The sequence below is a fragment of the Pezoporus flaviventris genome, unplaced genomic scaffold (genome assembly GCF_033815535.1).
Source record: "Pezoporus flaviventris isolate CSIRO_AGI_PZ_B2104156 unplaced genomic scaffold, CSIRO_AGI_Pfla_v1 ptg000097l, whole genome shotgun sequence".
In the NCBI taxonomy this organism is placed as follows: Eukaryota; Metazoa; Chordata; class Aves; order Psittaciformes; family Psittacidae; genus Pezoporus; species Pezoporus flaviventris.
The window spans coordinates 5,335,129-5,350,955 of record NW_026892645.1 but is presented as its reverse complement, the minus strand read 5'-3'; the positions used below and the strand labels follow the sequence as shown (position 1 = coordinate 5,350,955).

Genomic DNA, 15,827 nt, shown 5'->3' with positions numbered 1-15,827 from the left:
CAGAGGCTGTGTTAGAGCAGTGTTCTGGTGCTGCTGGTAAGAGCAGGCAGAGAAGAGCAAGGCAGTTGCCTGTAATCCGAGGGAGATTAACCAGTGTGCTGTGTTAGTATCAGGGCAGTGTGTGTTTTTTGTCTTGACCAAGCAGAACAGAGCTTGAGTTTTACCAAATATTACATATATATATATATATATATATATATGTTAAAAAGTTTAGAGAAGTTTAGAAGCTAGAGCATCTTTGTTCAAAATAAGCATCCCAAATGGTATAGCTCAAGAATTATCCTTAACTTCCAAAGAGGTCAGAGCATGCTGCTGCTCTTCCTTCTTTCTTCCCCTTTCAAAACCCGAACTGCTTATAAGTAATCATGATAGGGGAAAATACACATTAAAGAGTTAAAAGCAAACATTGTGCTAACTATGGTTTCCTCCATCTTTTCACTTCTTCTCCTCTCCCCAATCGCTTCCCATTCCGCTGGTTCCTGGTCTCTTGGTCCCATGGAGCAATGTTGTCTAATGGTTGTTTCCCTCGATTCTTTTCCAAAGACAAGCAAAACGGCTACTGGGGCAGATTGTAGATCGCTGTCGGAACGGACCTGGTTTTCACAACGATGTTGATGGCAACAGTACGATTCAGGAGATTTTGATCCCGGCATCCAAAGTGGGTCTAGTCATCGGCAAAGGAGGTGAAACAATAAAACAGTTGCAGGTGCGCAAGATGCATTTCCTTTAGGGCTCTCTTCCCTACTGCAGCTTCTCTAGATGAGCAAGAGCGTGCTGAAGTGGAGAGCCTTAAATGCTCTAACCTTCTACAGCAGGGACTACTCTTCTGCCTTCGGAGAGCTGGACTCAAATCCAATCTTGTATTACAAACCAAATCAGTTTGGCCCCAGCTACGCATGTAGTGGAGTTCTGCCAGAACTGTGAAAGAAACTCATGTGCTTTAGATAACATTTGGTGCGTGCTGTTTAGGAGGGGATCCTTGTAGCCAAGACAAGGCTATGTCTAGTCTGCTGCTGCAATAGTTTTTCATGCCAGCCATGCTGTTGTAGAGTGCTGTGCTTCTCTTTCGTTGCTGATCTGTGATAACGCTGGCGTGTGTCTTCTTTTTTTCTCATCCCACCCCTTTCTAATTCAAAGTATTGTGTTACGTATAAATCTGTGTATTTAGACATTCTTTATTGCTCCATTTGGTGCAAGTTTCATAAAGGACAGGGCTTTGGAAGAGCACCTAGGTCAAAAATGTAGGTTTTTTGAGTGCCCTGATTAGGCCGTTGTCATCCAGTAGTTGTAAGGCTGGTCACTTAATAACGATTATATGCAGCCACAGATTTTGGAAAGGGCTGAAAAATCAGTTGTTGAGGTAGAAGGGATTCTCTTTGCAAAGGATTCAGCTGTTAGAGAGCTTCAGGAGCAGCACACTTTCTGGCAGTCCTTTACACTCTGGGACTATTACTGAATTTGTGCTATAACTACCTGTGAAGAGCCAAAGTAGCGTTCTGATTTCACCTACATAATGTTTAGTAACCGAAATGTAGTCCCTTGCTTTAGGGACTCTGCTTAGCAAAGTGCTCTGTGCTTTTTCTTCAGGAGCGAACAGGTGTGAAAATGATCATGATCCAAGACGGTCCATTGCCTACTGGAGCAGATAAACCTCTCCGTATTACTGGAGATGCATTTAAAGTACAGGTATGTAATGAAAGTAAGCAGTTGCCCCAGAGAACTGAGGAGAAATTGAAACTTTAGCCTATTTGTGAGCATCTAAAGGAGTTGAATCCAGCTGTAAATGTAATGGTCCTTGTTGGTTTTGTTTGGTTCGTAAGGTGAAGTTTGAGTCAAGCAAGTTAAACTACCAGACTAGCAAGTGCTGGCTTGTTTACAGCACAACCTAGTTCTCGCTCCACACAGATGTTACACATGGGGAGGAGAAGAGCTGAGGAGGAGAGTTTGGAGAAAGTAGCTTTGCAATGCTTTCCAGTCTGTGTAAAACCATAGCTCTGATACTTGAGCAGATGGGTTCTTAGTGACTTAATCCCGCATTTGAGGAAGTTCTGTGGAGGGTTTGCTATCTCAGACAGCCAACTGACGCAGGTAATTAAAAAAGTAATCCCACAACAACTCCTGAAACCAAGGGGTTTGCTTAATAGTGGTACCTCAGTCTCCTTGTGTCAGGGTTCTACAGATACATTCATACCTGCGGTTCAAAGCAAAAACCCCTGAGCAGCCGGAGACTGGAAGATTGCAGCATGATGGGAGTGATTGAATTACAGAATCAAAGTTTAGCTGTGGCACGTTCCACTTCTCAGCAAGTGCTTTACATACCTTGCTAAGCATTAGATTGAGCTAGTAAGTATTAATTTAGTCTGTTTCACAGCATCTCCCTAGTCATAAATAGCTGCAGAAGTTGATGGTGTGTAGGGTGGTGTGTTTGGGTTGCATTTTACAAACCTCTTATTGCAAGTGGGCTTTTAGAGTTAGATTTTAGATTTAAATGATTTCAAACTACTTACTGTGGAGGTACAGAGATGCAAGAAGGTGGTTAATGGCAGTCTTGCTGCTTCTAACCAAATCATACTTCAAGTGTGGCTTCTTCTGCCTTGCAAAGATTTGCTCTTGTCACATCTTCCATGCCATAAATCATGCCAAGCAAGCGTGGAGACTGCATAGGCTGGAAAAGGTGCTTTGAGGCGCTTAGAAAAGCTGAGCGTGCTTGGAAAGCACTGAAGAAGCTTGATGAATCCGTGGGTTTGGTGGGATTCTCTGGATGCTGCATTGCCCTTATTCCTGCCTTGGCTTCTCTGAAGTGTCTTGAGTTCTTTGCTTCTGTAAAAAATACCGTGGGGGCATGGAAAATGTGGAAGGAATCAGATTCACCGATGTCCCTCAACCATGGAAATAGAACCAAAATGTCAAAAGCTTGACTGGTGTTATATAGACACAAAGGCTTTGGTTTTGACATGTAGGCTTTTACTTGTTTTTTCAAATGGTGACTACTGTTGGCTTATTTCCAAGGTACACTTTTACTGGCAGGGTTATGTGCAAGCTTGTGAATAGCCGTGAGGGCTGCAAGTAGGTAGGAGGAATATTCATTTGTCTCAGGAAATGTCTTAGAATTACAGGCTCACAGAATGGTTTGGGTTGGAAGGGACGTGAAAGATCATCTATTTCCAGCTCCCTGCCACGGGCAGGGACACATGCTGGATTGCTGCAGATTTGGACTTAACTTTTCCATGTCAGTAAGATCACTTCTGCCCACCTGCCTCCTCGGTATGTGCGCTCTAGCTCTTAGTAGATATGATCTCTGCTGTGTTGTCACAGTTTCTACTATATTGGGTTCAGTTCTGTGCAGTAAGAAAGGGCCTTTGCTTCCTTTAATTTAAAAACAAACCAGATGTTTTAAAAGCTAAAGGGCCTTTTTTGAAATTCTGAAGGAAGCAATTGCACACAAGAGACTGCCACCTTGCACACTGGGCAGGTTTTGTTAGACATGGAAGATGCCATCAAGATCTCCATTGACTGTGGTTAAAGATTCTAAATCAGAATGCTATTTCCCTCACGCAGATGGAGATCACCTTGCCTGAAGCCTGACCGTTAGCCACTGTTGAGGCCCTAACACCAGGATGGCAAGCAGAATCATTTGAAGCTAACTGTAACTTCTTTCCCCATGTAGCAAGCGAGGGAAATGGTACTGGAGATCATCCGAGAGAAAGATCAGGCAGACTTCCGAGGCGTACGCAATGATTTCAGTTCTAGAATGGGAGGAGGCAGCATAGAGGTATGTGTTCTTCACGACTACTCTGCTAACCTCCCTGTGGGACGGGTAGTGGGTGGAAGTCATCAAATTGCACATGTAACCTGTAAGCTTGCTTTCTAAATGCATTGTGTTCTTGTGCCAGAAGTGAGAGTCTGGCTGCAAAGAGGAGGAGTTCTCCTGGACTCCCAGATGGCACTTTTCTAATTGACTTTTTAAGCTGCATTCTTGTAGTGCAGAGTTCATTTAGTGGGGAAGGAATTTGTGGCCACATGTTTGTTTTTCTTAAGTGGTACGGTTCTGTAGCCTGGAGCTGCCTAACATGGCCTGTCCTCGTAGTTAAGAGCATCTCCTTGTAAAATCAGAGTCATTCAGTTTAGTTCTCTGAGCTTTCATACTGCTTTGCCTTTCCCATCAGGTCTCTGTGCCCAGGTTTGCTGTTGGAATTGTGATAGGAAGAAATGGCGAAATGATCAAAAAGATTCAGAATGATGCTGGAGTTAGGATTCAATTTAAACCAGGTTTGTGTGAGGATGGAGAGCCCTTACTTTCTGACCAGTGTTCCAGTTTGGGATTGCTAAAGTGAATCTGATCTGAGGTTACAGCAGCTAGGCTTTCCTAATTTAAAGGTCCATTGTGTCTCTTTCCGAAACCCATTTAAATACGATGTGCTGCTTCCTCGTGCACTTTCTGGTTTTCAGAGTGTTAAGATTATATACAGCTGATTTGGAAGCATTAGATGTCACAGCAGTCATGTCTGGATAAACAAAATAACAATAATAAACCTTTTATTTCCTGTTAAAGAGCTCTCCTTCAGGACATTAAAGCCTTTGGGGATCAGGAGTTGATTAATTCTAAGTAACTTTCTCTGGGTCCTTGGCTGTCTGATCACCTATCAAAGCTGCCTTTGTCCTCTTAAAATTATATCAGTCTCTTTCATGGCTTTTTGACATTTGGAAGTGCTGCCTTTTGAATATTGTTCCATGTGTGATGTGGGTTGGATTTTGTCTTCTTTCAGTCCGTGGAAGAGGGGGCTGAAGGTGGAGGGAAGAGGTAGTTACGTTGTGTGAAAATGCTGCTAGCAGCGATGGTGCTAGAAGGAAGCTTTTATTGAGGGGTGAATGTTTTCTGCTTTTAATTCAGTCTTTGCCACCTCTCTTCACAGATGATGGGATTAGTTCTGAAAGAGTCGCACAGGTCATGGGGCTTCCTGATAGGTGTCAACACGCAGCACACATCATCAGTGAGCTCATTCTCACGGCACAGGTGGGTTGTGGAGGCTCCCAGGAGCAAAGTGCTTCTTTGGGAACGTACTCTGCATGTGTGCAGCTGTGTGGATGGATGCATGCCACCATCTGAAGAACAACACTGTGAGATTTTCCCTCTGGTAGGCCACATAGGCTGCCCAGGACAGAGCTGCTAGACTTGGGTTTTGTTAATGTAATACGGGTTAACTGAGCTATGGAAGGTCTTCAATTCTTGGGCACTGTTATGAGGCCTCATTGGAGCTCCATGTTTACCCCCTGTGTTTAGCTGTTCTTAAATTATTTAGAGATGATGACCTGGTAGAATGGAGTCCAGCAGTAGCAAGAGAGAGCAACTGGAGTCTCTGCTCAGTGGGGCTGGGTAATGCCTAGACAGCAAGGCATTAACCGTACTCTGATGCTTCCACCTCAGACACCAGTCCTCTTGTCTAGTGGCTGTGGGAGGCAGGGGAAGGCAAGGAATGCTCACTGTCTCTGAGACACCAAAGTATTGCATTGCCCAAGAGCAAGAAGTACAAAGATGGGTGAAGTAGTAGGGCAGACTCATGAAGGAGAGAAGTGAAGATGTTAGGTCATTTCAGTTTTGAGGTCTCTCTGACAGCCTCTAGCTGCCCATGGCCTTTGCTTTTGGAGAATGCAGTTACCCAGAATAGGAATGTCCTTTAAGTGTCTTTGAACTTAAAAGCTTCCTTTGGAAGTTTTGGAAGATGTGCATTTCAGCTGAGTAATTCCAGCAGTTCTTTAAAGAATGACGCTTGAAAGGGTTTGGAAGCAACTTCTGTGTCAGTGCCAAGATCTATTGGTTGCTCTAAGGAAAGCCCCCGTCATAAACTAAAAGTGTTTTAGTAGATGATGCTTATTTATAGGTTTATTTCAGCAAATATAAAGGCATGCATTTAGAAAATACAAATATCTTCCTGAGTCAGGAAGGCAGCTGCACCCTACGTTACTTGGCATTTCTTTAAAGTGCTTCAAAATCTTGAATGTGAAACTGGAGACCAAGAATATCTTAATTCAGTGCTATTGATTATAAAGCAGTTTAACTTACCTTGCTTTATTTGGGCTTTAATGTACATTGCACCAGCAGAAAATACCCACTGACACAGTTGTTTTGCCTCCCAAGGAAAGAGATGGCTTTGGAAGCTTGGCTGTTGCCCGAGGAAGAGGTCGTGGCCGTGGTGACTGGAGTGTTGGGACACCTGGAGGCATGCAGGAGATAACCTACACCGTGCCAGCTGACAAGTGTGGTCTCGTTATAGGCAAAGGTAGGTCTGGTGACACTAAATACATCTTGCAGGCTTCTGCTCTTGGGATGGACGCATTCTTGCTGCCTGCCAGTGAGGCTTTGGAGTTTTCTGTAATTGCAGGTATTTAGTGGCCAGTGAATGCAGCATAGGAATAAGCTGTAAGTGCTTGTGGTTGTTTTCTTTGTGGTGCTCTCACTCATAATTGTACTCTCTGGGCCCTTGTTCACAATCTGTAAGTGGGGCTCTTCATGCAGAGCTGTCAAGTAAGCTTGTTATAACAAGCAGCTGGCTGAGAAAAGGCAGGTTCATTTGTGCATGCTTTTTATAGAGAATTCATTTAAAGAACAGTTTATCAGGGACAAACAGAACAGTCATTTCGTCATTCTGGATGGCTGTGAGTGACGTCTGATAAAACGGAAGGTCTTTGAATGTGGTAATAACAGGAGCAGCTTCCAGCCACGTACCTGAAGTGTGTGATGAATAAAGTGAAATAGCAGGATCTAGGTGTATCCAAGCTTGCACCTGAGCAAGTACAATCCCAGGACAGTTTGGAAACCAGAGGATCAGTAGCAGTCTCAGTTTGTCATAGAGCATGAGCTACACCTGGGGTAATGGCAGTACTTAGATTAGAGCTAGGAATAGAAGAGCTCTATCGCTCTGAATTGTTGTGGTGCTTCACTGACTTGTCAAAGGAGTTGTATTTAATTTTTTCTCTCTGCTTATTTCAGAAAGAGTGACATATGCCTTAACTAGTATTTAAGTAATCACAGTTGGCTTTTAGCCTCAGCAGAGCTGAAGTGAATAGAATAGGAACCGATTAGCTACAGCGGTAAAGGAGGCAGAGACTTGAGGGCATTGTGCCATGTTTCAGTGGCATTTAGTTTCCTGCTGTCCTGTTGAGCAGGAGTGAGCTTGCAATGAAACGTGCTGTGGCCTCTTTCCCCTGCTGCACAACCCTGCTGTTCCCTTCCATGCGTCCGGCCCCTGTAGCACCCTGAACTCCTGCCTTATTGGGTGACAAGGGATGCAGACATGTCAGCAGTGCATCTGCAGTCATTTCCAGATGATGTTCTTTGCTGTAAACCTGTTCACAAACCTGACAGCTCTTCCCAGTATGTAAATACACCTGCTCTACTTGTTACACAGAAATTGCAGAGCCATTGTGCTTGATCTCACTGAACAGTCCAGTTGGGCAAAAGATTAAGCTAAGCAAATTTTAAACCCACAAGTGAGAGTTATATGTATGGAAAACTCAAATTATAATGAAACTTTATTGCCGTATCCATTAGTCACCCTTAATAAAAGATCAGAAAAGGTCACTTGTTGTTCTGCAGTGCGCTGAAGTGGAGCGTTTGTGACTACTGAGAGCCCTGTGTGCAGTAAAGATGAATGCAGGTAGTGGAGTTGGATGTCCCAGCGTTCAAGTGCAAGGCCTGGCACAGGCTCGCTGTGGGGGTGAAGTGTAGCTTTTTACCTTTGTTTCCACAACAGCAAAATAGGGATTCTTGCCCAGCCAGATCAGAAGCTTTCTGGAGTGACTAATTGCTGGTTGTATGGTGATTTGAGTGCTTGTAGCTTTGTAATGCCACCTTGTAATCGGTGTTCTTACAGTGCCTCTGCTCTTAGTCTGTTGCAGCCTTCATTTTTGTCAAGTGAGTGATGGCTGTAGCACTGCCTTTCGGGGCCTGGACCAGGATGGGTGTACTACACTCTCTGTCGATTCAAGACACCTGATTGTTCTTATTTCATCTCCCACTGCCTGTGGGGCAGTGAAGGGGAGGGGGGATTTTAGTGGGGTTTTCTTAACAGTGACCAATTGTAAAAGCTTTGCTCCCCACTTGCAGTTTCTGAGCACTTTCCAGCTTGTTTTGGTTTTATCCCCTGTGATACAGGTGGTGGCTGTCAGCCTCCTCTGTAAAATCTGGCCGTGTCCTCTGGGCACAAGGTGGCTTGGTCTCTGAGGTTAGCACCAAGCAACGGGTATCTTGGGCATAGTGTATGTGATGTGCCCGGGTAACTGCCACTGTGCTTCCAGCTCCATGTCACCACTCAAGAAGAGAGGGAATGAGGCAGTTCTCAGCTCAGTTTCTGTGGAGTATATGACAGAAAGTTTAGGACCCTTTTCTGGTGGGCATCACTTCGCAGCTTAGGAGCGTGAGCCTTTAGGAGCCGACAAGAAGCGTTCGGCTCCCTGCAGATCCTGTGCGTAGCTTTTTCCTCTAGAGGGTGGGTAGGTGCAGCTTTTCTTCCCTGAAAGACTCGAGGAAGGGTGGAGAGGAGCGCCGTGCACATGTCAGGGGCTCTCTCTGTTTGGTGGCGCTTGGAAACAAACCGCAGCCTCTCTGGGCCCCCACTGGATTTCCATGATAAATACAGCAATATTGACAGGTACCGCGGCCGGCCTGGCTCTTGTCAGCTCTGCCTTTTAGCAGCTTTGATTAATTGCTTTACGATTTCACGTCCAGCTGGGGGGCCACTCTTGGATCACTTCTGCCCCCCATCAGGTAGAAGAATGGAGCGGGCTGCTGAATGCGTCTGTAGACAGCCACCATGTGCCGAGCGGGTCACCTCGCCGTGGGGGAAGATGAACTCCTTCCGGCACCGTGCAGCATCGTGTTGACTTCGTCACTTCATTTGCATGCTCTGGAGGCTGAATTGGAATAGCTTGGATGGGAGGGAGCACTTTGGTGTGCTCCAGGCTGGAGGGTTAGGAGGAGAAGAGCACCAAGTCCCAGTATGGCGATAACAGCTTGCAGCCTCTGAGCAAACCTGGAGAGCCGACTGACTTGATCCTGCAATATGGTCCAGGAGGGACCTGATGTGGCAGTGATCCCAACAGCTACGGACTTGGTGCTGAATGTTAAATGGGAAAATTACTTGAAATCTATATTCTCCTTGCTTCCAGTTTGAGAATGCTTTAATTTTTAATCCCCTTTGGAAGGAGAAACCTGGTCTGCTGTGTGAGTACCAGCCATTGGTTATGACTGTTGTCCAGTAAAGAAATTTTCCCCCTCCTTCATGATCCAAATTGGGAAGGGGTTCTCTGTTTTCATTAAGCTGATGAAGCGGCTGCAGATTCAGATCTCACCTCAGTATGTGAAAACCAGAGCTTCAGACAAGTCTGCATCAGACAAAAGCATCGCATTAAAAAAACCTTCTTAGTTTAGAAACTTCATCTCACCCTTTCCCATGCTTGACTTGAAAACAAGTGGGTTGGCTTTTCGCTGCGCAGTACAATCACTGTTGTGTGCCCAGGGATGTGACACGATTACCTTTTGTTAAATGCATCTTCAAAAATTCATTTAGAAAGAGTTAATTGCCCTTTGGCAACTTTTCCTCCTCCCTTCCCCAAGAAGGCTTTAAAATGTTAAAAAGGTCACGAGTCCATTACAATGAAATGAACAAGTGTCTGCAACATCCACAGTTTGTTTTGAAGTTGTGCTGGATGTATAGAGATGGAAATGCAGCAAAATTGAGGCGATTGCTTGTGGAGACTCTTTAATTAAAACCAAGCAAAAAGCTGGGGTTCGTTTCCTTTGCTCTTCCCTGCTTGCTGCATCCTTTTGGCTGGCGATTGTGGATCTGCGATTTAAAAGTCATAGAACCCCTTCCATCCCTGCACCCTTTGATTTCTCCAGTTGAGTGGAGCTGGTCCCTAAGTTGTGTGAGCTTCCAAAAGAAGAATTGAACCATTGTAATGTTGGCGAAGGCTTTTGTTAAGCAAATTTCATTAAGAGACTGAGACATAGCAGGGCTTGAGGAAAGCAGACCTACTTGGGCTGGCCCTGCTGCATCCTGCTCAAGGCGCTCCTGCACCCAGATACGTTCACTGCACACAACTAATGCTGCAATAGCAGAGGACAGCCTGGAGCCCTGCACTGCTGTGCTTGTGTGAAGGGATGCATGTGCTGCAGTGCGAATAGGGAGCGTGGTAAGCAGAGACTTCCTAAAGGCAACAACCTGAGCAGCACATGATTGTGGGAAAGCTTAAGCTTTGTTTCTAAGCTACAAGTTACATAGCTGGTCATTTTTTGCCTTAGTGGAATGAAATGTGTAGTGATGGGGGGGTGAATAAAAGTCTCACAGAAGCAAGCAGCAGCATTGGTTGCAGGTGACTTTTTTTCCCTTGAGGATTGTGAAAGCTGTGCAAAACCCCAGAATTCAGTCAGTTTTGGCATCTGCTTTGTCCAAGTGTATCTCAGCCCCGCAGCAGCTTGCTGGGAGCCTGGCAGCGTGCACACAGCAGAGCTGTGTGTTCTTACAACAGCACCAGCCATGACTCCAGGAGCCATTGCAGTAGCTCACAGTTTTAGGTTATGCTTATGAAGCAGATTAAAAGGAGCAACACGAGCTCAGGTACTGTTGTTTCTTACGCTGTTGCCATCCTCAGCCCACTTCCCTTAAGGCACTCAGAAGGTAGCTGAAATATTCCATTACCAGAACCTGGCTTTGATACACTTTTATTGGAAGAGATGCTGGATATCCCTCCTTACGTCTTGGTTTTCTTTTCTTCAGGTGGTGAGAACATCAAGAGCATAAATCAGCAGTCGGGAGCCCACGTGGAGCTGCAGAGAAACCCACCTCCAAACACAGATCCTGGTGTACGAATATTCACAATCAGAGGAGTTCCCCAGCAAATTGAGCTCGCTAGACATCTCATAGATGAGAAAGTTGGTGTAAGTTCCGTCTCTGATCTTAGTCTTGTCTCTTTGAGACTTGGTGTTTTCACTCTTAGGTGTACACGTGGGCCTGGACTTGGAGGATGGCACAGAACACACACGCTTGCATTATTCAGCTTCAAAACCATTTGCCTGTTAGCAGCTGTCTTGAACTTTGGCCCTCCAGGATCCATTGGACTAATTTGTGCTGTGGTCCCAGAAGGATCTAACTGTTTGCTGACATGATCATGGGTATTGTGCAGCTGTGTGAGAGGGAAGAACAGCAATAATCAGGTGTGAGAAGGCTGTCAAAGGAGATTTTTTGAAGGGAAGACAGTAGTGTCACTGCGTGAGAATGACACAATCCTGGCATCATCATCCTGAAAGTAACGCTCAACTCCTTGCTCCAGTAAATCCAGGATGACTTTAACTTCCACTTAATGCAGTGCTGTGGTATTGAAGCTTAATAATGTCAGGCTGGAATACTGCTGAAGGGGGACACTTGGGTAAAAGAAAGTATGGAAAACACTGAACTGGGGCATGGTAAAGCTGAAAAGCAACCTTTGTGCTGAACTACCTGAGAGGAGAAGGCTTGATACCAACCTCAGGATCCACGTGTCCCAGGCTGTCTTCTCCCCTTTCTTACTGCTCATACTTGCTGCCTCCAGCTTGTGCTTAGAGCTGCCATTAAGTATTTGTGGATTCTGTGACAGGGTACCAGCATGGGTGGACCTGGAGGATTTGGTCAAAGTCCGTTCAGCCAAGCACCCGCTACACCTCATCAAAAGTAAGCTGCTTCCTCTCCTCATGGATGGGCTGTGGGGAATGGCTGGGAGCTATCAAAGCATTGGAGAAGGGTGGAGGGCCCTGAAGGGGTGGTGTGTAAGTGGAGCCTTTTAAAGATGGAGTATTCAGAAGCAGGAAGCAAGTGAGATTAAGCTTGAATACAGGAAGGATTTTATCGATTAAGTTACAAAGAAGGTGGGTATCAGCATCTCCCAAATTCCTGACTCTAGTGGGACAGTGAGAGCATGGAAAGAAACCTGAACTGCTTGCAACACAAGGAGTGCTGTTCAGTGTGATGTATCTTCATCTTGGCTTCATGTGCAGACCAGTGTCGAGGCAGTCACACCTACACAGCTCCCTTGGATTCCCATGTTCACCTGTTTGCTCAGCAGCTGCTGACTGTAAATAACTTCAATTTCTGTGGGCAACTTCATGTATGTGGCCTGTGAAGTGTTTTATTGCCTACTTCAGCAACCCTTTTTGTCCCCCACAGTGGTCCTCAGGCGTTCATGACGCAGGGTTGGGGCAGTACCTACCAGACGTGGCAGCAGCCTGGACAGCAAGTCCCAAGTAAGTGTCTAGGACCTGGGTTGGAGAAGGGTTGGTGCTCCCTTAGCAATTGCTGGTTCATGCCTGCCAAACACAGGTTCCCCCACGAGACTGCTTTGTTTTCCTGAGCAGAAGAGGTACGTGAAGACGTGTTGCAGTGTTTGAGCTCAGAATAAGCTGGAGTCCATTGAAAACTGAAATGTATTTGTGTGCTTAACTGCTTACTGCCTGTTTCTGCTGTCTTTGTGCCTGTCCCTCTCTTAGCAAAAACATTTCTGCCTTAGGATTCTCCCAGCAAGTGCTTGCCAACCCCACTTCCCCCAGCAGGCACGCAGTGGGCAGTGGTGAGCCTGCCCTTCTCTTTGTTCTTGACCTTATCGCTTCTTGCTTACTTTCTTTTGAGGATGTTCCTTTTGAGTTCTTCTCGCTGTTCATTTCCCGGTCTGATAGAAAAACTGGGAAAGGAGATACAGAAAATGCACCCCCAAGAGCACTGGACTTCCCTGAGCTTTGGGAAGCAGAGCAGTCAGTGCAGCAGGGAAAACTCTACTAAAAATGGAATCTTTATCTTCCCATAAAGCCTCTGAATAAATCATAGAATCATAGAATAGTTAGGGTTGGAAAGGACCTTAAGATCATCAAGTTCCAACCCCCCTGCATGGGCAGGGACACCTCACACTAAACCATATCACCCAAGGCCTCATCCAGCCTGGTCTTGAATGCTTATCAAATGTACATTGCTATTTGCCTTTAGAGATTCACTTTAGTAACTTGTCTTTTCTCCCCTCCCTGAAACATCCTCTTATCCTGCCCACCAGCCACAGGGGAAAAGAAATCTCCCTTCCTGCAACATCAGCTCATGTCTTGAGCTCGCACATCCTGGCTTTGGAGCCTGTCATCATTTGGTATCGTGGTGACAGACCCTTTTAATCCCCTGGTTACCAATAGTGAATTTTGTATCCCAATGGATACACGGCTGCTTTAGAGTGAGTTTGTGGTGGCTCTTAAAACTAGTGAAGCATCCTGCCTTGCCATTATCCTTCCCCTCTATGGGTTTAGTACCATGACACCGTGTTTCGGGGCAGATGTTTTATTTCTGCTGTTGAACCCAATGGAAAATATTGGCTCTCTAATTCCATGTCTACTTAGGACCCTCCAAGTTCCTGTTTGTAGCCAGGCATTCTGAAGGCAGTCTTGGTAAGGAGAGAGGACAGACGGGATAACGCTGTGCTTTAAGCAGCCTTCGCCGCTTTCTCCTGCTGCAGATCGCAGTGGTACCCAGTCAGGCCAGGTGGAGTGCATGGAGGGTTATTATAAAACACTGGGTAAATACCTGCTCTTGCACTTTAATTTGCCAACAGGCTCGAGGAGGCTCCTTTCCCTGGGAGCTGCAGCCTGTTTGCCTGCGGCTGTCAGAGAGCCACCGAGTCCTCCAAGTCGCTTCCTAGGGACCGAGCCGAGAGTGCCCTTAGCATGGGAGGAGGGGCAGGCCCCCACCCCCTACACATGTATTTAGATTTTAATTACTTCCCCCATCTCCAATAAATGAACTGGCCAGGGAAACGTGTTAGAGTGAAGCGCCTTTGGCTGCGTGTCCTTTCAGCCCGCTGCCGACTGTAACGCTGCTCGAAGAAAAGGCATTGAAGGGAGGGCCTTTGTTGGCGTTAGCAGGTGGACAGTTGAGGCAGCCTTGACCTCTGCCAGAAAAGGTCCTGACTTGTAGCGTTGGTCAAGTCTTTTAACCCGCTTTTATGCCTCTGGACAGCACACTGCTGCCCTGTTCCCTCCACCCACTTCACGCTTGCAGTGTATTATTGTCCGCCTTTCCCCCCCCAACCCCAGCTTCAAAGCCCCCCCTTAGGCTGGTGTCGCAGGGCAGGGCTGTGCCTGGAGCACGGATGGGCTGGGAAGAGCTCTCCCCACTCGTGTCTCCTCTCCTTGCCTGCTGCCCGTGGCTCCTGCTCAGCCTGTGCCTGTCTCTCGCTGCAGTTTCTGTTTGCTGTGTGCTCTGTTCAGGGCTTTCTCTGCTGGCTGTGTGTGCTGCTCAGGGCTCTTGGCTCTGTGGCTGAGGGAAGTGCAGGCATCCCGTGGCTGCACCCAGACTCACCCCTGCGATAGCACTTGGATGTGCTGGGGCTCTGAAGAGGGGTCTCTCTGCTAGTGAAGCCCAAGGTTTTGGGGTCTGTGAGGTCTCTCAGTGCAGGAGATGTTGTCACAGAGCTGGCTGTGGCTGTTAGGAGGGTGTTGTGGATGTGCAGACTGAGCAGCTCCCAACCTGCGTGCTTCAGCTCGAGCAGGTCTCAGCATGGGGAGGCTTGGCTTGATGCCCTTTAACTGTGCACAGGTGAAGTGAAATCAGGAGCTGGAGCTTTTCCTTGGCTTTCCCAGAACTGAAGATTCCCAATACTGTAAGAAGGTGAAAGCTGCACTGAGAAGTCTGGGCAGCAGAGGTAGATCCAGGGCCTGTCTAGTGCAAAGGTAGATGTCACTGGCTGGAAACTTACCTGTTCCACACTGATGGGCCCTTTGTTGTCATCTCTGCACAGGCCAACAGAGCCAGCAGCAGAACAGCCATCCCGATTACAGCAAAGCATGGGAGGAGTATTTCAAAAAGCAGAGTGAGTGGAACAGGGTTACTGGAGACGAACAAACCCTTGTTTCAAACAGTTACTGTAATCACATAACTTATGTCTCCATTCCCTGCCATAATTAGCTTCCAATCCTCTACAGAACCCTTGGGTCCCCTCCTTTTGGTGATGGTGCACGTAGTTCTCCCAGTGAAAGCTCTCAGTTGTGCTTTCTGCTGTTGCAGCTCAGGAGAGCTGCTCCCATTGAACCACAGTCCACAGCAGACCTCGTGTCCGTGCTTGCAGTTGTTCTGCCTGGGGAGAACATAGTGCACAGGGAACAAAAGCCAGGAACCTGAAGCTGGGCTGTTGTGAGGGCAGGAGAGCTCTGTGCACGTGGGGTGACGTGGGCCTGGCTTTCTCCCTCCGTTAAGAAGCGGTGGTGCCGACTGCTGGATCTGCTTTTGCTGCTGTGTTGCTGGAGCCTTTGGGCCGAGGAGGAAGGGTGCAGGTGCTCAGACCGTGTCCCTGCAGCTGCAGGAATGGTGTCTTGGTGCTTGCTGGCTGCTGTGGGCTTGCAAGGCCAGCTCAGAGCCTGTCCTGTCCTACCCACCCAGCAGGGAGCTGCTGCTGTTCTTCCAGATGTCTGCTGGCTCTTCTTTAAGCTTTACAGAAGGAGATCCTAAGCCTGGGCTTGGTCTTAAGGAATTGTTCACCTCTTCCTTTTCCCTTCTTTTCCTCCATCCAGGTCATGCTGCCAGTGCTGCTTCTCAGGCAAGTTCCCAGCCGGACTACACAATGGCTTGGGCAGAGTATTACAGACAGCAAGCTGCTTACTATGGGCAGACACTAGGGCAGGCTCAGGCCCACAGCCAGGTCTGTATTCCTGTTCCCTGAACCCCACTGCTCTTTCCTGTAGGGAATTGGGTGCATTGGCCTTGTCCTGGTGTGTGGACTCTGCTTTGGGCTCACATGGTGAAGGCAGAGGTATTTTGTGGCTGAGGAAC

At 47.0% G+C, this 15,827-nt stretch overlaps 1 protein-coding gene across 4 annotated transcripts in view; it reads left to right on the top strand.

The window, feature by feature from the left end:
- Positions 1-15,827, top strand: part of FUBP3 (far upstream element binding protein 3) — a 37,414-nt gene that overhangs the window by 19,770 nt on the left and 1,817 nt on the right. For all 4 annotated transcript variants that reach the window (XM_061476738.1, XM_061476737.1, XM_061476740.1 and 1 more), the window contains exons 8-17: positions 544-706; positions 1,588-1,686; positions 3,668-3,772; positions 4,167-4,269; positions 4,914-5,014; positions 6,137-6,278; positions 10,776-10,936; positions 11,632-11,705; positions 12,198-12,274; positions 15,569-15,696. In XM_061476738.1, the coding sequence (XP_061332722.1) occupies positions 544-706; positions 1,588-1,686; positions 3,668-3,772; positions 4,167-4,269; positions 4,914-5,014; positions 6,137-6,278; positions 10,776-10,936; positions 11,632-11,705; positions 12,198-12,274; positions 15,569-15,696 (1,153 nt within the window). The remainder of the gene's footprint in view (positions 1-543; positions 707-1,587; positions 1,687-3,667; positions 3,773-4,166; positions 4,270-4,913; positions 5,015-6,136; positions 6,279-10,775; positions 10,937-11,631; positions 11,706-12,197; positions 12,275-15,568; positions 15,697-15,827) is intronic.